General features: G+C 39.9%; 1 protein-coding gene across 1 annotated transcript in view; it reads left to right on the forward strand.

The window, feature by feature from the left end:
- The window catches only part of LOC133657373 (SPARC-related modular calcium-binding protein 2-like), a 94,578-nt gene that overhangs the window by 33,675 nt on the left and 39,878 nt on the right, over positions 1-21,025 (forward strand). Inside the window, exons 3-6 of the mRNA XM_062058634.1 lie at positions 8,925-9,031; positions 9,161-9,260; positions 13,073-13,114; positions 19,747-19,794. Coding sequence (XP_061914618.1) covers positions 8,925-9,031; positions 9,161-9,260; positions 13,073-13,114; positions 19,747-19,794 — 297 coding nt within the window. The remainder of the gene's footprint in view (positions 1-8,924; positions 9,032-9,160; positions 9,261-13,072; positions 13,115-19,746; positions 19,795-21,025) is intronic.

The following is a 21,025-nucleotide window of genomic DNA, read 5'->3' on the forward strand; positions in this document are numbered from 1 at the left end:
TTGTTTACTATTTATCAGGTGGTTTTGGCACTTACATGAAATGTCCTTTATAGGATATCCGTTTGAAAATAGAATGTGTTCTTTTAGACTCTATGGCTCGTCAGCCTCAGCAGCAAGTGGTTCTTGGCTTGAATCTTGCATGGGTGTTAATGTGAGTGAATGTGAATACTGTGCTAACTCGGTTTTCATTGTTAATCCAGCCATTGAAAAGTGAATTCTATGAAAACAAAACATTCATTCTGATTTTTTTAGTTTTTTAGAGTCTGTGGTGTTTTTATTTTTGTAGTGGTACTCCGTAAAAAAAGCACAGAGACTGAGTCACGAGCGTGTTTAATCGCACTAAAACCAAGACATTGAATGAAAACCGAGACATACTAAAGCTGCGGCGTAAGAGATACCACTGTGCTGTGATTATTTCTTACATTTTGACATAAAGCTCAAATTCAAAAATCATTCCCACTTGGGGTATAACAATTAATCAGTATATCGATTTATATTCCTAGAATTCAACTACATCGAAGATAGGGATTGATCCAACATCGATTGAATTTATGTAAACTAAAAAAAGGAAAACATTGGATTTGAGGATGGCAGACTCTATATGATGTTTCGCAATTTTAACGATAAGGACAGTAGACATTACTCAAGTCTATCTGCCCGTCTGTAGCATCATCACCATAAGACGTCAAAATAAGAATGGTGGTTTGCAACGGTGGCTGAGAAAGGTCACAACAAATGCAAACACGACAAGACAATATCATAAAGTCACAACACAACAACATTCAGCTACAGCACAATTGCAAAAGCCACAACAAATACAAATGCCATGTCAATTTCACATAACATGAAAAGGATTCTGGACTTCTTTACCGACTTTATGCTTTAGAGATTTTTAATGATGATTTAATAAAGTATATTAAAATTGGTGTTAGAAATCTTACAAAGAGCATGAGTGTGTCTGACCCTGCACTTCTTTAGATATTTGGCAGTGATATTTTCTCTGGCGTTGTGTTTTATGTCCATCCATCGCTCACATCTGACAAGCGACTTGCCATGCTGCCTGTCATTATCCACGCCATTGTCAACCATAGTCACGCAGCTGTTAACAGAGCCTTGCAGAGGCCGCCGCTAAGGCGAGCGTACCAGAAACATTACTGCTATACTGCTTTTTTTAGTAAAGATAAAAACATTGGAAGAGCTAAATACAGGCGTGTACAGGAAAAAACGGGAGTAGGGCTGCAGCTATCGATTATTTTAGTAATCGAGTAATCTACCAATTAGTTTGTACGACTAATCTGGAATCGGATAAAACACACGTTCTAGCCTCAATGCGTATTTTAGGGACTTTTATTTTGTTTTCTGCTTGCTATAACTCAATAAATGCACGTACTTAAAATTTAAATTGCACTAGTGTGCATTATTAGATACAAGTTTTAAATTAAAACTCTCTGCCGTTCAGTGCGCACACAACACCACTCTCATGTGCGCCCTATCGCAGCCACTGTGTGGAAACTATGTTCGCGTATTTCAAGTTCTAGGCACTCCATTAGCTCCATTTTATACAGTTACACTTATTAAACGATTAAACAAAGCAACCGAATAATTGAATCTTTTTTCTAATCAAATTAATCTATTAATCGTTGCAGCTCTAAACGGAAGGGTTGACAAGTATGCCATTTAAGTTAAAGTTAAAGTACCAATGATTGTCACACACACACACTAGGTATGGTGAAATTTGTCCTCTGCATTTGACCCATCTCCTTGTTCACCCCCTGGGAGGTGAGGGGAGCAGTGGGCAGCAGCGGTGCCGCGCCCGGGAATCATTTTTGGTGATTTAACCCCCAATTCCAACCCTCGATGCTGAGTGCCAAGCAGGGAGGTAATGGGTCCCATTTTTATAGTCTTTGGTATGACTCGGCCGGGGTTTGAACTCACAATCTACCGATCTCAGGGCGGACACTCTAACCACTAGGCCACTGAGTAGGCCTAGTGGCCTGCGGGACAAAGTCAAAAATAGAGCACATAATTAATAATAACAAAAAGCTTTATCTTTAAATATATAATTTGTTTTAGTCTTTTTAACAACATTTTAAAAATCTGTAAAAATGTCAAAATGGCATTAGCATATCTTTTGATTTTTCAGTATGCAGCCCTTAGTGCAGGGGTCCCCAAACTCTTTGACTCGGGGGCCACATTGTATATATATATATATTCCTTGCGCACTAATTGACTGAAAGAGCGTGCATTTCCCGCACGCTCGCCCGACACTGCGGCGCAAGCGCGATGTCACGTTATCGATGGGAAAGTGCATTTTTAGACAATATGATTTGCCTGAGTGGCTGGGAAACCCCGAGAGTAACACGCGGTAGAAAATGAATTAGAAAGGACAGATTTAAAAAAATTATAATAAAATTAAATTAAAATAAAAATATATATTTTTTTAATAACTCGGGACTTCCTGCGGGCACGATTTTGAACGCTGGGGGGCCGTAGCTTGGGGACCCCTGCCTTAGTGGGTAAAGTTTGAATACCCCCACTTAGGTATAGGGCAAGATTTACTTGTTCTACATTTTCAGAAAGGTTAGTTCTGTTTCCACATAACTGTGTCCTATTGCACAAGGTCCATGAGTGCATGCTTGGAAGAGTTTAGTGTGGAAGAACTTGAGAGCCGTGACTTTACTGCCCTCAGTTTTGCCATGAACTTAAATGTAGTGGAGAGCATAGTAACTCCACATTCATTTTCATTTCCCCTATCCATAATGGCCATGTGAGTCCCAATGGTTTTGTCCATGTAACGATTATAGAACTGGAGAGTAAGAACAAAAGGGGTCATAGAGCTGGTGGGGTCAGGCAGCTCACAGACGTCCTCATTGTTGCTCAGTGTTAGAAGGATGCACTCAAGCACCCAATGTTGCCGCCTCAACCCCTCACCCCACTCTCTGACTGCACTGCTACTTCATTGCGCTATTCTGCTGATACGTTACAGTTTTGACCGTGTGAGAGAAAGTTTGTTAAGAAGAAGAAAAGTCTTGTTTGATAGAGAAGCATTCCACAAATGTATGCCCGTGCTGGGACTCCATGGCAACATCTTTTAGAGGACATCTGGATGCAGAGGACACAGAATAGAGGATTCCAGCTAGGAAGTTGAAAGGGACGAAAGTCCATGAAAGTCGTATTGTATGTGTCAATAACATTGGGTCTATAAGAGTTCGGACCCCCCTCTGCTCCTGGTTGACAGGGTTGAAAGAAGCAGGAGCTGCATTGATGTTCGAAGCCCAAAACGAGACACAGGACTCGTCCGGCCTGAAAGCACAAAAATGAGAGTGAGACGGTATTTGTTTTCTAGAACTGAGCTGGAATGAATGGAGTGGCCTGTCATTTTTTCCATTCAGACTTTGGAGAAGGATGATGAGTTTTGGGATTTTCCAGTAGATCTAACTTTAATTCACTGTTTCCATCATCATGATCATCATCATTCCCATCATCACCTTGGCCCTGCACGCCAGTGACACACACATGCAGAGGCGAAAATAAAGTAGCATATGCGTTTAGTGTGTGTATTGATGATCCAATTTGAATGTGCAACTCATGCCAATAACTTGCACGCTTGTGACAAAATGAGCACTTTTTGTCAAATGTGCGTGAGGAATTTTTTGATAGAATTTGAACCTGCCAGACAGACGGGGACTGTGTGTCACACCAAGTTACCATTGAAGCGTCACTGAGACTTTAAACAGATGGTGCAGTTGGCCAACACGCTGAGTTGAGGTCATAGGCATTTTTAAGTCCCTTAAATTCATTTACACCCACCAAAAAGTGTGTAACAAGGCATTTACTTGGCGTTATGATTGTTTACCTGTTCAAACAATCAGAAGTGGCTGGTTAAATAAGTTCCAGTATGCAATGATGCATTTTTTTTATTTTTTATGTAGCTGTTTCTCTGCCAGTCTGTTGGATTATTGCTCATTATGGCTTGTATAGGTTTGTCCAAGGGTAATTTAATTACAAAATCACATTTTGATTGAACTTTCAGGAAATGTCAGAAATGGGAATAGAAACCATTGACTACATTTTGAAGAGTCACAACTTTTTTAGTAATGGTAGGCACGGCCTGCCGGAGGTCTTGAGTGCTTTTCTAGCTACTACTACTTTACTCATTGGCTGCAAAATGTCACATGGTTCAACTGCCTCAAGGCCCTGAAGGAATGTGGTACCTATTTTGAGTCAAGTTTTGGTTAAAACAATATGGTAACCACTACTTATCTTGCCAGAAGTATATCATTAAGGGTGATTGTTTGTTTTTTTTTACAAATGAGGTTGTACCATATGTTGGACATGCATGGTGTTGAAGTCAGACAGGCGTCTTCAATTAAAATGGAAAAAAGTCAGTTTGTGAAAAATTCTGACAGCAAATATCTGAACTTCATATTGCCATAAATGACATCAAACAGACTAGCGCATATGAATATCAAATGTAATAAAATACTGTTTCAATAATATTCATTTTGAGTGAACACAGTGAACTGAAATAAAAAAGGACTACATTGTTTATTTCATTATCAATAATGTAAGATGCATTATACATCAGTTCTTCTCTGCGATTCAAACAAATACACACACACACACACATATATATATATATATATATATATATATATATATATATATATATATATATATATATATATATATATATATATATATATATATATATATATATATCCACTTACCTATGGGTAAGTATACATAGGCAGCTCTGAATAACTGCATCAAGCTGTAAAAATACATATTTTGTTAAAGTTTCTGATTTTCTTGTTATTGTGGAAGCTGACATTGGGATTTGCTTGATTTATGTCACACAAGTCTTTTTTTTGTTAACCTTCAAGTAAGTCTCGGCAGAAGCACTTCTTCACGATTCTCCCGTCACTTTACAAATGTTTGTTCAAAATACATAAAATTCTGAGTGAACACTCATTTGCACGCCGCTGTGCATCAGGGCATTATTTTCTTGGTTGGGCTAAGGTGTTTTTTACGCGTTTGAATTTACACACCTTGCTTTTATTCGTATTCTCCCATCCAGCCTACAGACACGGCCACTACACATAAATTAGGCAGAAGTGCTGAATGAAAGGGGGATAAAACTTTGCCAAGATGTCTTTCTTATTGGCTGTGTGAAATAATGGAATATGGAATTTTCCTGACAGTTGTGAATGTCATTGAAATCCATGTAAAAGACAACACTTTACATTTGAAAAGGCCGTAATCAATCCAGGCAGTGCTTGCCATGTGTGTTGTCATGGTAATGTAGTGTGTGTGTAAATGCACGCTCAACAGCGTTTTCTTCCTGACCTGGATGTGGCGCCGTAGATAAAACTTTGTTTCACTTGTTATTACCACTATGATGTTATTTTTAATGTCAAGACTTCTTTTAAGTGTGCATGTTTGTGAAGCTGTGACGCGTCGGAAGGGCCGTTTGTGGGTGTTTGTTTTTGTGTGCGTGTGCTTGCGAGGCGACAGCTGACAGTTTGATACTCCATCGATTTTCTTCCGCTTCTCCGAGGTCGGGTTGCGGGGGCAGCAGCCTAAGCAGAGAAGCCCAGACTTCCCTCTCCCCAGCCACTTTGTCCAGCTCCTCACGGGGGATCTTGAGGCGTTCCCAGGCCAGCCGGGAGACATAGTCTTCCCAACGTGTCCTGGGTCTTCCCCGTGGCCTCCTACCAGTCGGACGTGCCCTAAACACCTCCCATAGGAAGCGTCCGGGTGGCATCCTGACCAAATGCCCGAACCACCTCATCTGGCTCCTCTCGATGTGGAGTAGCAGCGGCTTTACTTTGAGCTCCTCCCGGATGACAGAGCTTCTCATACTATCTCTAAGGGAGAGCCCCGCCACCTGATGGAGGAAACTCATTTCGGCCGCTTGTACCTATAATCTTGTCCTTTCGGTCATAACCCAAAGCTCATGACCATAGGTGAGGATGGGAACATAGATCGACCGGTAAATTGAAAGCTTTGCCTTTTGGCTCAGCTCCTTCTTTACCACAACAGATCGATACAGTGTCCGCATTATTGAACAAGGCTGTGAGGTACTTGAACTCCTCCACTTGGGGAAAGATCTCTTCCCCAACCCAAGATGGTTATCCACCCTTTTCCGGGCAAGAACCTTGGACTTGGAGGTGCTGATTCTCATCCCAGTCGCTTCACACTCGGCTGCAAACTGATCCAGTGAAAGCTGAATCAAAAAGCAGAGACCTAATCCTGCAGCCACCAAACCGGATCCCCTCAACGTTCTGACTGCGCCTAGAAATTCTGTCCATAAAAGTTATGAACAGAATCGGTGACAAAGGGCAGCCATTGCGGAGTCTAACCCTCACTGAAAACGGGTCCGACTTACTCCTCCAGCAATGCGGACCAAGCTCTGACACTGATCATACTGGGAGCGAACAGCCACAATCAGACAGTCCAATACCCCATATTCTCTGAGCACTCCCCACAGGACTTCCCGAGGGACACGGTCGAATGTCTTCTCCTAGTCCACAAAGCACATGTAGACTGGTTGGGCAATCTTCCATGCACCCTCAAGGACCCTGCCAAGAGAATAGAGCTGGTCGACAGTTCCACAATCAGGATGAAAACCACACTGGTCCTCCTGAATCTGAGGTTCAACTGTAGGGCGTAGCCTCCTCTCCAGTACACCTGAATAGACCTTACCGGGAAGGATGAGGAGTGTGATCCCACGATAGTTGGAACACACCCTCCAGCTCCCCTTCTTAAAGAGAGGAACCTCCACCCCGGTCTGCCAATCCAGAGGTACCGCCCCCGATGTCCACGCAATGTTGCAGAGTCTTGTCAACCAAGACAGCCCCACAGCATCCAGAGCCTTAAGGAACTCTCTCTGACAGGAGACTCTGCTAGATGTTCCCAGCAGACCCTCACAATGCGTTTGGGCCTGCCAGGTCTGTCCGGCATCCTCCCCCACCATCGGAGCCAACTCACCACCAGGTGGTGATTGGTAGAAAGCTTGTGCAACGCCAGAGTGGAAGAGAGTCCAGCCCCAGAGCCCTTGCTGTGCGTTGAAGTGAGTCCAACTATATCAAGCCGGAACTTCTCCACCTTGTGGACCAGCTCAGGCTATTTCCCCCCCAGCGAGGTGACGTTCCGCATCCCGAGAGCTATATTATGTAGCCGAGGATCGGACCACCAAGTGCCCTGCCTTCGGCCTCCGCCCAGCTCACACTGCACCCGACCTCTATGGCCCCTCCCATGAGTGGTGAGCCCATTGGAGGGGCGACCCATGTTGCCCCATTGGAACGGGCCCGGCCACCAGGCGCTCGCCATCGTGCCCCATCTCCAGGCCTGGCACCAGAGGGGGGCCCCGGTCACCCGCATCCGGACGACGGAAATCTGAGTCCTTGGTTTTTCTTTTTCATCGAGGTCTTCGAGCTGCTCTTTGTCTGATCCCTCACTTAGGACCTGGGAGACCCTACTAGGGGAAGGCAGGGTCCCCCAAGACAAACAGTTTGATACTAAATGTAAAAAAAATCTATCAAATCAATTGATAAACGCTACATTATATGTATTTTTTCTATCAAATAATCACATACAGTAGTTCAATGATCACTGTCCAGTTAAAATTGTATTGAACATCTGTTAATTCCAGCATGGTCAAGCACGTCCGATATGCGTGGTCCCCCTCCGCTGTTGTCGCTCTCTGCGTTTCTTCCATTAAATTTTTATTTTTAAATATTTAATGCAGAGTGGCATTCTGGTCCTTTTTTCCTCTTCTCAATGGATGCCTCCAGGTGTCGCAATTGAATTGGTCAAAATAGATTTAATAGTTTTCTGGTTTCTTGTATAATTTTCTTATATGTGGTGTACACTGCAACCAAAATTCAAGTGCAATATCATGTTTAACCTTCTGGGGCATCTGTACTTATTGTAGCCTCAGAAGGGGAGAATGCGTGGCGGGCAAAATCTGTGAAATTGCACAGCTTTTTTCACTTAAGCGCATGGGAGAATAGGGCCCGAAGTGAATGTGTCATGACTCTAAGCGCTGCTGTTTTTCACGCACTTACCTTAGATTTCTGTGGATTCTTCTCAAAGGATCTGCAACTCATAATGGTGCTTCACATTCCTGCTTTTGATCAGCGATACTGTTTCAAAGCATATGAGACACTTTGGAACTGGAAGAATAAACATATATTGAGTCATCCATTCACTTTTAAATATTTGGATATCGGCGTCAAGCCATGTTCCCAATCACTTCTCCGTAGGTAAACAAACAATTCCATTGTCTCATTTTAATTAATCAATCATCGTATACAACGATTTGCAAGCATTATTATATTATTAATATTACTACATTGCGGTCACTTTGTCGGCTACGGACCAAGGTTCACATTTGGTGATGGCTGGCCTAGATTGTTACTGTAAAATACCAGTGAAAGTATTCTGATGAAGCACATTTCCATTGACAACAAAGGTTGAATTGGCTGCGTGGTCAAATGGTGAGAGGCAGAGGAAGGGTTAGGTTTTCCTTGTGCGCCGTCAGCCCTTTTCTCCATTGACTGGAATGTTCTACGAAGGCAGCACGAGACATCTCGTTTCGTAATGGCTTTACCACCAGGCACCAGCCTGGCGTGTACCTAATAAGACTGAGGGTGTTGGTCCTTTTCCCAGCCACACAAGCATCTGATCTGCTGCTTCCGAAATGTCTCCAAAATAGTATTCCTCCTTCTTCCAACCCTCTGTGTTTTATTTGAATTCATCATCATTATCATCATCACCGTCCATGATATTCAGCAACTTGACATTTTTGAACATGCTGCGCTTGCAGCTGTGCGAAATAGGAAAGTAATGGAGCTGTGGGTCGTAGCATTTTTCTGTGAGATGTGTAATGATTGGAGTGATTTGTGTTTTTTTCTTAGATACGTCCAGATGCGTAGCAGAGAAGAAGTACACCGAACAGCAGGCCAAGAAGCTATTCCCTCAGGTCTTTGTGCCTGTATGCAACCCTGATGGCACATATAGTGAGGTAACCCCCAGTTTGTTTATTTTTATTTTTATTTTTTATTTTTTTAAACTTTATGATACGAGCAATGGCTGCTGTGGAGGTTTCATTCCTGTTGTATTACTGAAGCTTCATGCACTGAATTGCTTACAGGTTCAATGTCACAGCTACACTGGATACTGTTGGTGTGTCACCCCCAATGGCCGACCTATCAGTGGCTCAGCAGTGGCCAATAAAAAGCCTCGCTGCCAAGGTGGGCACAGCCTTTGCAACTTTTCTCATGTCATAATCTTCATCTGTGTGGTATAGGTTATGATCGCCTGTGTGACCCCTAACCTGTGGTGCTCCATATACATTACATAGCGAAAAGCTATTAAGCCATTCACAATCAATATTTATTTAATGGTTATACCACTAGCTCAAAAATTATAATATGTTTTCAATGCTTTTCACCAAGGTGTACCAATACCTGTCAACATTTGAAAAAAATAGGAAAATACTACTTACAATACAGTGGAACCTTGATTTACAAACTTAAAGGGGAACTGCACTTGTTATTGGACGTTTGCCTATCATTCATAGTCTCTATGTAGGACAAGAACACGTTTTACATTTTGTATGCATTCTAATTTGTAATATATGGTTAAGGGTGCAGCTAATTGGAGTCATTCATTGCACCCATAAAGCCCTCTAAAAAAACACCAACAATACTCCATTTACATGTCGTAACCTAAATATTAAGTATTAGCGATAATGCCATTAAAAGCCCTACTTAGGATTATGAATAATTCTTCATCTAAGTGGAAAGATTAACAGTAAACGTCCCATGAGTCGACATCCCAGTGAGAGCAGACATTGTACAGTAGGTGATTGTTTTATTATGTTCGTAGTTTGTATTTTTTTTTTAGCAATAGCAATAGTGCTTGCTGGATCTTCTTATCATTCAGCTTCTAAAACATAATCCTCTATATATTCAGGCTCAAAAATATAGGGTTCTGGATCATCATTTGTTCCAAAGTCATTATTGTTGGCTTTCATGAAGTCTGCCGTGATTAGTATTGTCGTTGTTGTTGAAGAATATAGCGAACGCTGTAATACGTCTGGGGAATTAATGCATCGTTGTATGCTTAAAGTGCCCAAGATACATAAATTACATTTCATTACATTTTGTTATTAATGTGCATGTTACTACATTAGATATATTCTTACAGCCTCTATATATAATGTTGTTAGATGTTTTTGGATGTTTTTTAAAGCATTTTATAGGCGGAATAGAGCGAATCCCATTACCTCCATTGTTACACCTTGTACTAAAAGTGCAGTTCTTCTTTAATTAGTTCTTAAATAGAAAAGTTCATATATTGAAGCAAATTTCTCCACAATAAAACAATGTAAACATGAATAATGGGTTCCAGCCTTAATACAAGTCCATATTTTAGTGACAGTTTGTACACTTTAAACTCAATATAAAGTGATTTACAGTACTGTAAATCAGACAAACATAACAAGAAGGTGATGGATCAACTATTCCTTGATTAAAAAAGCCAAAACAACAAAAGTATGAACTGTCTTTATTTGTAGCCTCCCCGCCGACACGCACACACAGTGGTGCAAATTGATGCACTCACAGTTTTAAAACATAACACTCCTTAAAGGCCTACTGAAATGACATTTTCTTATTTAAACAGGGATAGCAGGTCCATTCTATGTGTCATACTTGATCATTTCGCGATATTGCCATATTTTTGCTGAAAGGATTTCGTAGAGAACATCGACGATAAAGTTCGCAACTTTTGGTCGCAGATAAAAAAGCCTTGCCTGTACCGGAAGTAGCGTGACGTCACAGGTTGTGGAGCGCCTCACATCTGCACATTGTTTACAATCATGGCCATCAGCAGCGAGAGCGATTCGGACCGAGAAAGCGACGATTACCCCATTAATCTGAGCGAGGATGAAAGATTTGTGGATGAGGAAAGTGAGAGTGAAGGATTAGAGGGCAGTGGAAGCGATTCAGATAGGGAAGATGCTGTGAGAGGCGGGTGGAACCTGATATTTAACTGGGAATGACTAAAACAGTAAATAAACACAAGACATATATATACTCTATTAGCCACAACACAACCAGGCTTATATTTAATATGCCACAAATTAATCTGCATAACAAACTCCTCCCCCTCCCGTCCATATAACCCACCAATACAACTCAAACACCCGCACAACGCACTCAATCCCACAGCCCAAAGTACCGTTCACCTCCGTAAAGTTCATACAGCACATATATTTCCCCAAAGTTATGTACGTGACATGCACATAGCGGCACGCACGTACGGGCAATCGATCAAATGTTTGGAAGCCAAAGCTGCGTACTCACGGTAGCGCGTCTGCTATCCAACTCAAAGTCCTCCTGGTTGTGTTGCTGCAGCCGGCCGCTAATACACCGCTTCCCACCTACAGCTTTCTTCTTTGCTGTCTTCATTGTTCATTAAACAAATTGCAAAAGATTCACCAACACAGATGTCCAGAATACTGTGGAATTTTGCGATGAAAACAGACTACTTAATAGCTGGCCACAATGGTGTCCCAATATGTCCGCTACAATCTGTGATGTCACGCGCAAACGTCATCATACTGAGACGTTTTCAGCAGAATATTTCGCGTGGAATTTAAAATTGCACTTTACTAATCTAACCCGGCCGTATTGGCATGTGTTGCAATGTTAAGATTCCATCATTGATATATAAACTATCAGACTGCGTGGTCGGTAGTAGTGGGTTTCAGTAAGCCTTTAACTTTAACGCTACAATGATTAGGAACAAATAAATAAAATCCACTTTATCTTGTTGATAAAGGGGGCATGAGGGCAAGGCTGTCTCGACAACGCTGTGGATACTTCCTGAATGTTTAAAATCATACATCGCTTGTCCATTGTTGTAAAAAATTAAATTGTAAAAAGGCTAAAAAACACTTAAAAAACACAAAAAGTAGCATAGTAGCTGACAGTATCACTGTGCTGAATTAATGTACAGTGAGCACTGCAGATCGATCAGCCTGCTAACAATGGATGTGCTGCCGGGCACAAAATGCCTGCGCTGCAGACACAAAATGTGTGGCTGAAATGTTCATACAACGAGACAAGGTTCGTACACCAAAGCATACTTTTATTAGGCCTTTGGTTCGTATATTGAAAAGCTTGTACAATGAATGGCTCGTAAATCAAGGGTCCGGTGTACTACAATACTACACCCGTCATGTAGCTTCAGATAATGCTGTGGTCACAAAAATAACTCTTATTCCCTCGACTGTTTGTCGACGTCAAAAGAAGGGGAGAAAATACAAAGGATCTTATTTAGCTGCAATAATGAGAACAGCTGGACATATACGTCGGTAGGAAATCAAATACCTTCTAACTTTTCTTTTGAAATTTTGCACCTCTCGTTTTTTTTTTGTACAGTATTAATAATTTAAGTGCATTTATAACCGCAAAACGTTGTAACAAGGAACGCTGTAAAACGAGAACCACGTCATATATTATAATTATGTCTAGTATGTGTACTTGTGCTGTTGAACTGTTAAAATATTTGATTAGATCAATCTCATCGTTGCTGTACATTAATGTTGACTGAATATCCTTAATTTCTAATTAATGGTGATTAATTTTGCATGAGCAAAGAGAGTCAAGACTGACAGATTCGGCTGACCCTTTTTTTTGTACGGTACTCAAAATTAGCATTGATAGAGCCAACGTCTTTCTAATGGACTTAACCTGCCACTACCGGATCAAATGAACATTTGCATATGTGCATTACTAACATTTCTTAGACAAACTGATATGTTGCCAGAGATGTTTCAAGGATTTTGAGTCATTCTGTACTGAACATGGGTTAATTGCGTTACAATACTTAATCAGAGTAACACCAATAAGTATGGATTGTTCCATATTTATGTGTTCATTTAGACAGCACTGCTATATTCCTAATATATTCCAAATATATTATTCATCAAGTTTAAAAATGTGTTTCGAACTGAAACCTATTTCATTAATTTAGAAGTTTTCCTGCTTTTCAGGATCAAAACAAGAGAGAGCGACCACACGGGAGCCAGGAAAAGGTGAGAAGTCAATTTAAGAAACAATCATGTCAAATTGTTGATTGATTTTTCCGACCAGGGTTTTATGCTGGAGATTGCGACAGTGATCATCAATGAGCGTGATTGACTGATACCAATACTGATCACAAGTATTAACTGTAATTTTTATAAATGTATTTATGGTGAGTGCTATTGAATGTTAACAATATCAACACACTATTTAAACGTGTTGCTTATTTTATTTTATTACACTTTTATTTCATACAAGTGTTTAAGCAAAACAAAGTCAATAGTACACAATAACTAAACTAAAGCAAAAACTGCTGTCTACTCATTTAAATCCTTTGGTTTTTGCCTTCAAAGTCTTCCTGTCTTTGGGGAATGATTCCCTGAGTTTGTAAACAAAAAAAGATATGAAAAAATTAAAATATCAATTTAATCACTTTGGTATTAATCATATAATGATGCAACCCTTGGTATCGACAACATTTATGAATCAATCCGCCCACCTTAAACGTGCTGTATACTGACACACCAACAATTGTTTTATGTTATCCTCTCTAGAATTTTTTCAATCTATTTGTTAATTTCTTGTTGATAACTGCTTACGTTCTGCTGTCACGCAGTTCCATCAACGCTTTTCAAAGTTTACTAAGCACTTATTTCTTGGTGTTGTTTAAAGCTTGCTTAGCAGTTTAGTAATAGCATGCATGCTACAGGCTTGCTCTCGTTGTGTAACATGTTTAGCTTCATCCTCCAGTGATAGTGCTACATGATAATGGTACTTAAGTGGGAACTGCACTTTTTTTTGCACTTTTTGGGGAATGTTGCCTATCATTCACAATCCTTATGTAAAACAAGATCACATATGTATTTTTTATGCATTCTAATTCTTAATATACGGAAAGTACAATGTGGCTTTAATGATGCTAATCGGAGTCATTACGTCATTGAGTCCATTGCGTCTGTTGCGCCCATTAAGCCCTCTTAAAACATTCAAAAACCATCAACAATACTTCATTTACATGTCGTGACCTGAATATTAACTAAGTATTAGCAATATTGTTATTATATATGCTAACGCAGAGGAACTACTTTTAGCGGCACGGAAAGATACAGCATTTGTTGGCCCATAGGGCGCACTGGATTATAAGGGGCATTATTCAGGTGTGTACTGTACATACAAAAGGGGTTATAAAGGGGTAATATAATGTTTTTTTTAATACATTTAAAACACTACCTTGTGGTCTACATAACATGTAATGGTAGTTATTTGGTCAAAATGTTGCATAGATTACTGAAAAGTTGTGTTATTTATGTGCCTCCACTTTTACTGTGTCTTCTCCCTGTCATCTTTGTTGTACCGGTGGTTTTTAGCGCTTTCATAGTGAGTCTACTGACAGATATATGTTAGAACTGTACACTACTTTGTATTAGAAAATGGCATCAGTGGAGGATGAATGCCCCACAACAAGAGGATAGAGAAAAAGAAGGAACTTATGGACTACAGCGCGGACTACAATGGCGGACACGCAAACATTTTTGGGACTTAATCAGGTCCCAAATACACATCAGCAGGTACCATTAGGTAAGAAAAGTTGGTTTTGCATAATATTGCGAAACAAAACACTAGATAATATGTCTCATAATAGGCACCATTTCAGTATGTCCGACTACGGTAGCCGTAATGCTCCACGTTCCATCAAGCGGTGCGGCCTTATAGCTTACCAATGTCGTACTAAAACATGTTGACATATTTTTGAGCGTCTATATTCTATATTCTCAATGAAGCATCAACGATTTGGTGTTATTTGCTTACAGGTACTGTTTAGCGTCATTTATTAAACAGGCGTCAACCTGCAGTCCACACGTATCTTTTATGTGTGAATGCCAATCCACTGGTCACACTTATCATTACACCATGTACCAAATAAAATTGCTTCAAGGTCGGTGAGCACAACCAGAATTAATCAGAGGAAATTAAATGATTTTAAGTGCACTTATAGTCTGAAAAATATGGTAACTAGCTTATGCATACTGAGCCAGTGAGCTGCTGCATCGCCTTTGAGTTGGTAAAAGTTTGTGCTCGATTATACATCATACCTCTCACTTGTATAGTAGAAGGTTGTTGCCATAAACCGTGAAGTTAGTCAACTTGACATTCAACTTAGACTTGAAGATGACAAGATTGACACGAAAGACGCAGTTTTTTCTTGTGTGAGCATTATGAGTAATTCTTCATCTAAATGGGAAGATGTAAACATCCCATCAGTCGGCATCCCAGTGAGAGCCAACATTATACAGTTAGTGATTGTTTTATTATGTTCATATTTTCTATTTCTTGTTTAGCCCCTAGCAATAGTGCTACTTGCTGGATCTGCTTATCACTCAGCTTCTAAAACTTGTAGCTCATCGTCCGTATATTTAGGCTAAAAAATATAAGGTTGTTGAACATAATTTGTCCCAAAGTAGTTGTTGTTGACTCTCATGATGTCTGCCATGAGTAGCAGTGTTGATGTTGAAGGAAATAGCGAACGTTGTGATACGTCTGTGAAATTAATGCTTTGTTGTATGCTTAAAATGACCCATATATGTAAATATTGCATGTTCTTAATAATGTGCCTGTTACCACATTACATATATACTTACAGTCTCTATATAAAATGTTGTTGGAGGTTTTTAGAGCGGTTTTATTGACACAATGACCCCCATTACCTCTATTGTTAGCTGACTTTTGCTACCGTTTATTTACGCGTTAGAATATACATAAAAAATAAAATACATTTGGGCTTGTCTCACATAAAGATTGCAAATGATTGGCAAAATTAAAAAAGCGAAGTTTCCCTTGATGATACTAAGAAATGCAGTTTATAATGTATTGGAGGGGATTATTATTAGCTTGGAAGAGTGGCTCCACACTGACACATAATAAGCTGCTACCTGCTTTTTAGCCAAGGGTCTAAAAATAAATACAGTGTCACCAAGAAGGGATCAATGATTGTGATCGGCAATAAAAGGCCTTATTTGGCAATAGCGATCACATACTTTTACATGAAAATTGGCCGCTCGACATACACCTAACCCTATCCCTAACCTCCTGAGAACCGGTGTCCAATAAGAGAGTGATTTTTTTCCCAGAATTGGGTAACTCTGACAAAAGAAAATAGAGTGACAAAATAAAATAGACCCAAAACAAAATATCTACCGCAGAGGACCCTGTTTGTCAGGAGGATATGCTGGCGTCTCGGTACACGTGTTGGCCTGTTTTGTGTGGCTCAGGTCGCCTGTTACGGCTTGTCACTATTTTGTCACTCTGACATAAAGCCTACAGGCTGTTATAAAATGCATCTTTTACTGAGTGAAATGTTTTAAGATAAATGTGATGACGACTTCTTGTGTACACCACGAGGAGCTGCAGCGGCTTTCAAGAGCCGATGTGTTAAGCAACCATTTCAACGGCCTTAACGGATGAGTTATAAATACTTCTCTGATTGTATCACTTTGCATTTTCAGCTCCAACAGATACAAAGAAATGTTGACACGTTATTCATCACCCTTATTTAACTTTCAACATCTGCACTTCTCCAGCAACCACAGGTTTCCCCTCCAGCTCTCTTCCAAGATATGTTGCTCTCAATTTTTACGACTTGAAACAACAAACTGAAGTATTTGGAAAAATGTAGAATTTGGGAGTTTACAGTTGGTTACTGGATTTATTATGTGTTTATTATGGTTGCATGCATTATTATCATATTCTCTCTTGAGTCTCTGGATCTCAGATTGGTCATTATATTTAGATCAAGCTGGAATGCACACTTTAAAACAGAGGTACTGGGGGTTGGTTTTACTGGACTGGTAAAACTACGGCACGATAACTTAAAAATAAAGTCAACTTCAGATTGAACAAGCACATTCTGAAAGTGTACACATCATAATGTTGTTGGAGTTTTTTACACTTACATGTTGCGGTTAAAAGTATTCTACCGTTATTTGTCATTATTTATACTTTCTGAATAAATGATGTGATAATGTTCACCAGTCAACTCATTGGTGTTAATGTTCAATCTATCAAGATAAAAAAATATCAAAATCAAATTACAGGATGCTATTTATGTAGTTTGCTCATTTTCCTTGACTGGTGCACTAACATCATGTGGTTTATTTGTTTTTACATATGTAGCATAATCTACAAAAATACAAAGAATAGCTATTGCGACATCTAGTAGACACATTTAGAACAGCAGTTTATTTCATTCAAAATGTTCAGCTCATTTTTATACTTGGCAATCTCATCGGCCCACGGGCCGTACGTTTGACACCCCTGCTTTAAAAGAAGAGGTGACATTGGAGTTTGTTTAATCAGCATGGTGTGAAAAAGTTGCATAAACTGTAAATATGTGTGGTGTGTAAACACTTAAAGGCCTACTGAAACCCACTACTACCGACCACGCAGTCTGATAGTTTATATATCAATGATGAAATCTTAACATTGCAACACATGCCAATACGGCCGGGTTAACTTATAAAATGCAATTTTAAATTTCCCGCTAAACTTCCGGTTGGAAACGTCTATGTATGATGACGTATGCGCGTGACGTCATAACGGCAACGGAAGTATTCGTACCCAATGTGTCACCATACAAACTGCTCTGTTTTCATCGAACAATTCCACAGTATTCTGGACATCTGTGTTGGTGAATCTTTTGCAATTTGTTTAATGAACAATGGAGATTGCAAAGAAGAAAGTTGTAGGTGGGATCTGTGTATTAGCGGCTGGCTGTAGCAACACAACAAAGAGGACTTACTTGGATAGCAGACATCTGTGATCGGGTGAAGTCCTTCGTCGCGCCGTCGATCGCTGGAACGCAGGTGAGCACGGGTGTTGATGAGCAGATGAGGGCTGGCTGGCGTAGGTGGAGCGCTAATGTTTTTATCATAGCTCTGTGAGGTCCGGTTGCTAAGTTGCTAAGTTAGCTTCAGCGTCGTTAGCAACAGCATTGTTAAGCTTTGCCAGGCTGAGAGTTATTAACCGTGTAGTTACATGTCCATGGTTTAATAGTATTGTTGATCTTCTGTCTAACCTTCCAGTCAGGGATTTATTTATTTTGTTTCTATCTGCATTTGAGCCAGATGCTATCACGTTAGCTCAGTAGCTAAAGAGCTTCGCTGATGTATTGTCGTGGAGATAAAAGTCACTGTGAATGTCCATTTCGCGTTCTCGACTCTCATTTTCAAGAGGATATAATATCCGAGGTGGTTTAAAATACAAATCCGTGATCGCAATAGAAAAAGGAGAGTGTGTGGAATCCAATGAGACCTTGTACCTAAGTTACGGTCAGAGCGAAAAAAGATACACCCTGCACCGCCTCTCTAGTTTTTCACTCTATTGTTCTTCATCCACGAATCTTTCATCCTCGCTCAAATTAATGGGGTAATCGTCCCTTTCTCGGTCCGAATCTCTCTCGCTCCATTGTAAACAACGGGGAATTGTGAGGAATCCTTCCTACTGTGACGTCACGCTACTTCCGGTATAGGCAAGGCTTTTTTTTATCAGCGACCAAAAGTTGCGAACTTTATCATCGTTGTTCTATACTGAATCCTTTCAGCAAAAATATGGCAATATCGCGAAATGATCAAGTATGACACAGAATGCATCTGCTATCCCCGTTTAAATAAAAAAAAATCATTTCAGTAGGCCTTTAAATAGCAGTAACTGCATCAATACTTTGATCCTGAAAAAGCCCATCAGCATCAAAATTATTGGATGATGTCTGTCGAGGCAATGAAGTGCCATTAAAACACAAAATGCTTTACCATAAAGCCTTCTGTGGTGCTTAACTTGACAGATTCATTCCCATGCTGGAAACACATGCAGCTGATGGCTGGCAATCAGCAGTAAATCTAACCACAAATAGCACAGGGGTTTCCTGGCAGATGCTAAAGGAGGTGTTGTAATAATGTAAAAGGCCGCAAAGTAAAGATGGATCATTAGTGGTTGGTCATAAATTCAAATCATAAACAGGATTTTTTTAGATGGCATTTCCATCCCTTAAGTGAGCGGGGTAAAAACACTACGTCTGAAAATTTTCTTTCAACAAGAAGAGGAAGGGCAGCCTATTTATTGCAATGAAGAATGCATTGTTTAAAGAAAGAATTTGATCCTTGTTTATGGAGCCACTCGTTTGATTTGCACTAACAGAGTTTTGCTCTAGCAGAATGAGTGACCCACAGTGAGGTTAACCACACCTATGGCCTTGGCTTCACCCTCAGCGACTCCAAACGTCTGTCCTTGTCTCCCCTTTACCACAAATCAAACAAACAGTCACCAAACAAACACTGAGCTGGATTCGTCTCTGACTTCTTGGATGCTTTTGTCTCTTCCACCTTGACGCATGCTTGGAATAAGAAGGACATGCATCCCTAATAGCACACTGATCTCTGTTTGGTGAAGCCATAGGAGTACATGACCACTATCTTTCTAAACACTTTTTTTAAATCTGCATCCAACATACACACTCTTGTCTTTCACTTCTGTTTCTGCTTACATCCTTCTCGGCCGGGCAATGTGCAAATCTCACAGTTATGTGACTTGTGTGTCTAGTTTACTCTTGTAATTGTAGTCTCTTTGCAAATATTCTCCATTCTGAATGCAGATGAAACGGGCCTAGTGGTGGATCCACAACCACCTACAGATGAAGAAGGTGAGCCATCTACTATCTACTGAATCTATTGACCATACTTTTATAAGTGTCAACGAAAAGAAAAAAACATCACACATGAATGGAAATAGAAATACAGTGGTACTCAACTTACGAGTACCTCAAAGGTGCTGTTTGCAACTTCCTTACAGTAACATTTTTAGAAGCAAAAAAATATAATAAGCTTATGTTACAAACAATGGTTTAACAGAACCCAATTTGTTGACAATTAAAAAATGTTAGATATTTTTCACAATGACAAAGTTTATGCAATAAAAATGTATTGGTATGTGATTGGTGTGTACAGCGGTCACTCAGTTGGTCTCATCAACACGTATGCGCAGGGAGCGTGTGCACACATACAAAAGCAGTCCAAGAGACGAACAATTTGCAGTCATGTTGTTGTTATGATAGATAATACAGTACAGGACAAAAGTTTGGACCCCCTTTCTCATTTCAATGCGTTTTATTTATTTTCATGACTATTTGCATTGCAGATTGTCACTGAAGGTATCAAAACTATGACACCTGTGAAGTGAAAACCATTTCAGGTGACTACCTCTTGAAGCTCATTGAGAGAATGCCAAGAGTGTGCAAAGCAGTAATCAGAGCAAAGGGTGGCTATTTTGAAAAAACTATAATACAAAACATGTTTTCAGTTATTTCACCTTTTTTTTGTTAAGTACATAACTCCACATGTGTTCATTCATAGTTTTGATGCCTTCAGTGACAATCTACAATGTAAATAGTCATGGAAATAAAGAAAACTCATTGAATGAGAAGGTGTGTCCAAACTTTTGGCCTGTACTGTACATTCAATGATAGCTAACGCTAGCTATCCAAATTGCTATTATAAGCTAACAACACTCAATGGTAATGCGCGTGCATGTGTTACATACGTATGTAATTACGTCATTAGCAAGGAGAAGCCATGAGAGGGCAATGTAAAATACATTGGAAATGTAGCTCCGTCTAGCCATCTGTGTAAATGTTGAAAACAGACCCTTTAACTTACAAGTATTTTTTTTATGCTTTAAATTGCGAGCATAATTTGAGTTACGAGCCTCCGAGGCGCTAAATGGCGTAGCAAATGCCACAATGAACGCCGCAAGGAAACTTCCGGTCTTACTTGCTAGCATTAGAATAGAATAGAATATATCTTTATTGTCATTGTACATAGTACAACGATATTGTAAACAAAACTAATTTAGTGCAAATTCATAATAACACATAA

The sequence above is a fragment of the Entelurus aequoreus genome, linkage group LG09 (assembly GCF_033978785.1).
Source record: "Entelurus aequoreus isolate RoL-2023_Sb linkage group LG09, RoL_Eaeq_v1.1, whole genome shotgun sequence".
In the NCBI taxonomy this organism is placed as follows: Eukaryota; Metazoa; Chordata; class Actinopteri; order Syngnathiformes; family Syngnathidae; genus Entelurus; species Entelurus aequoreus.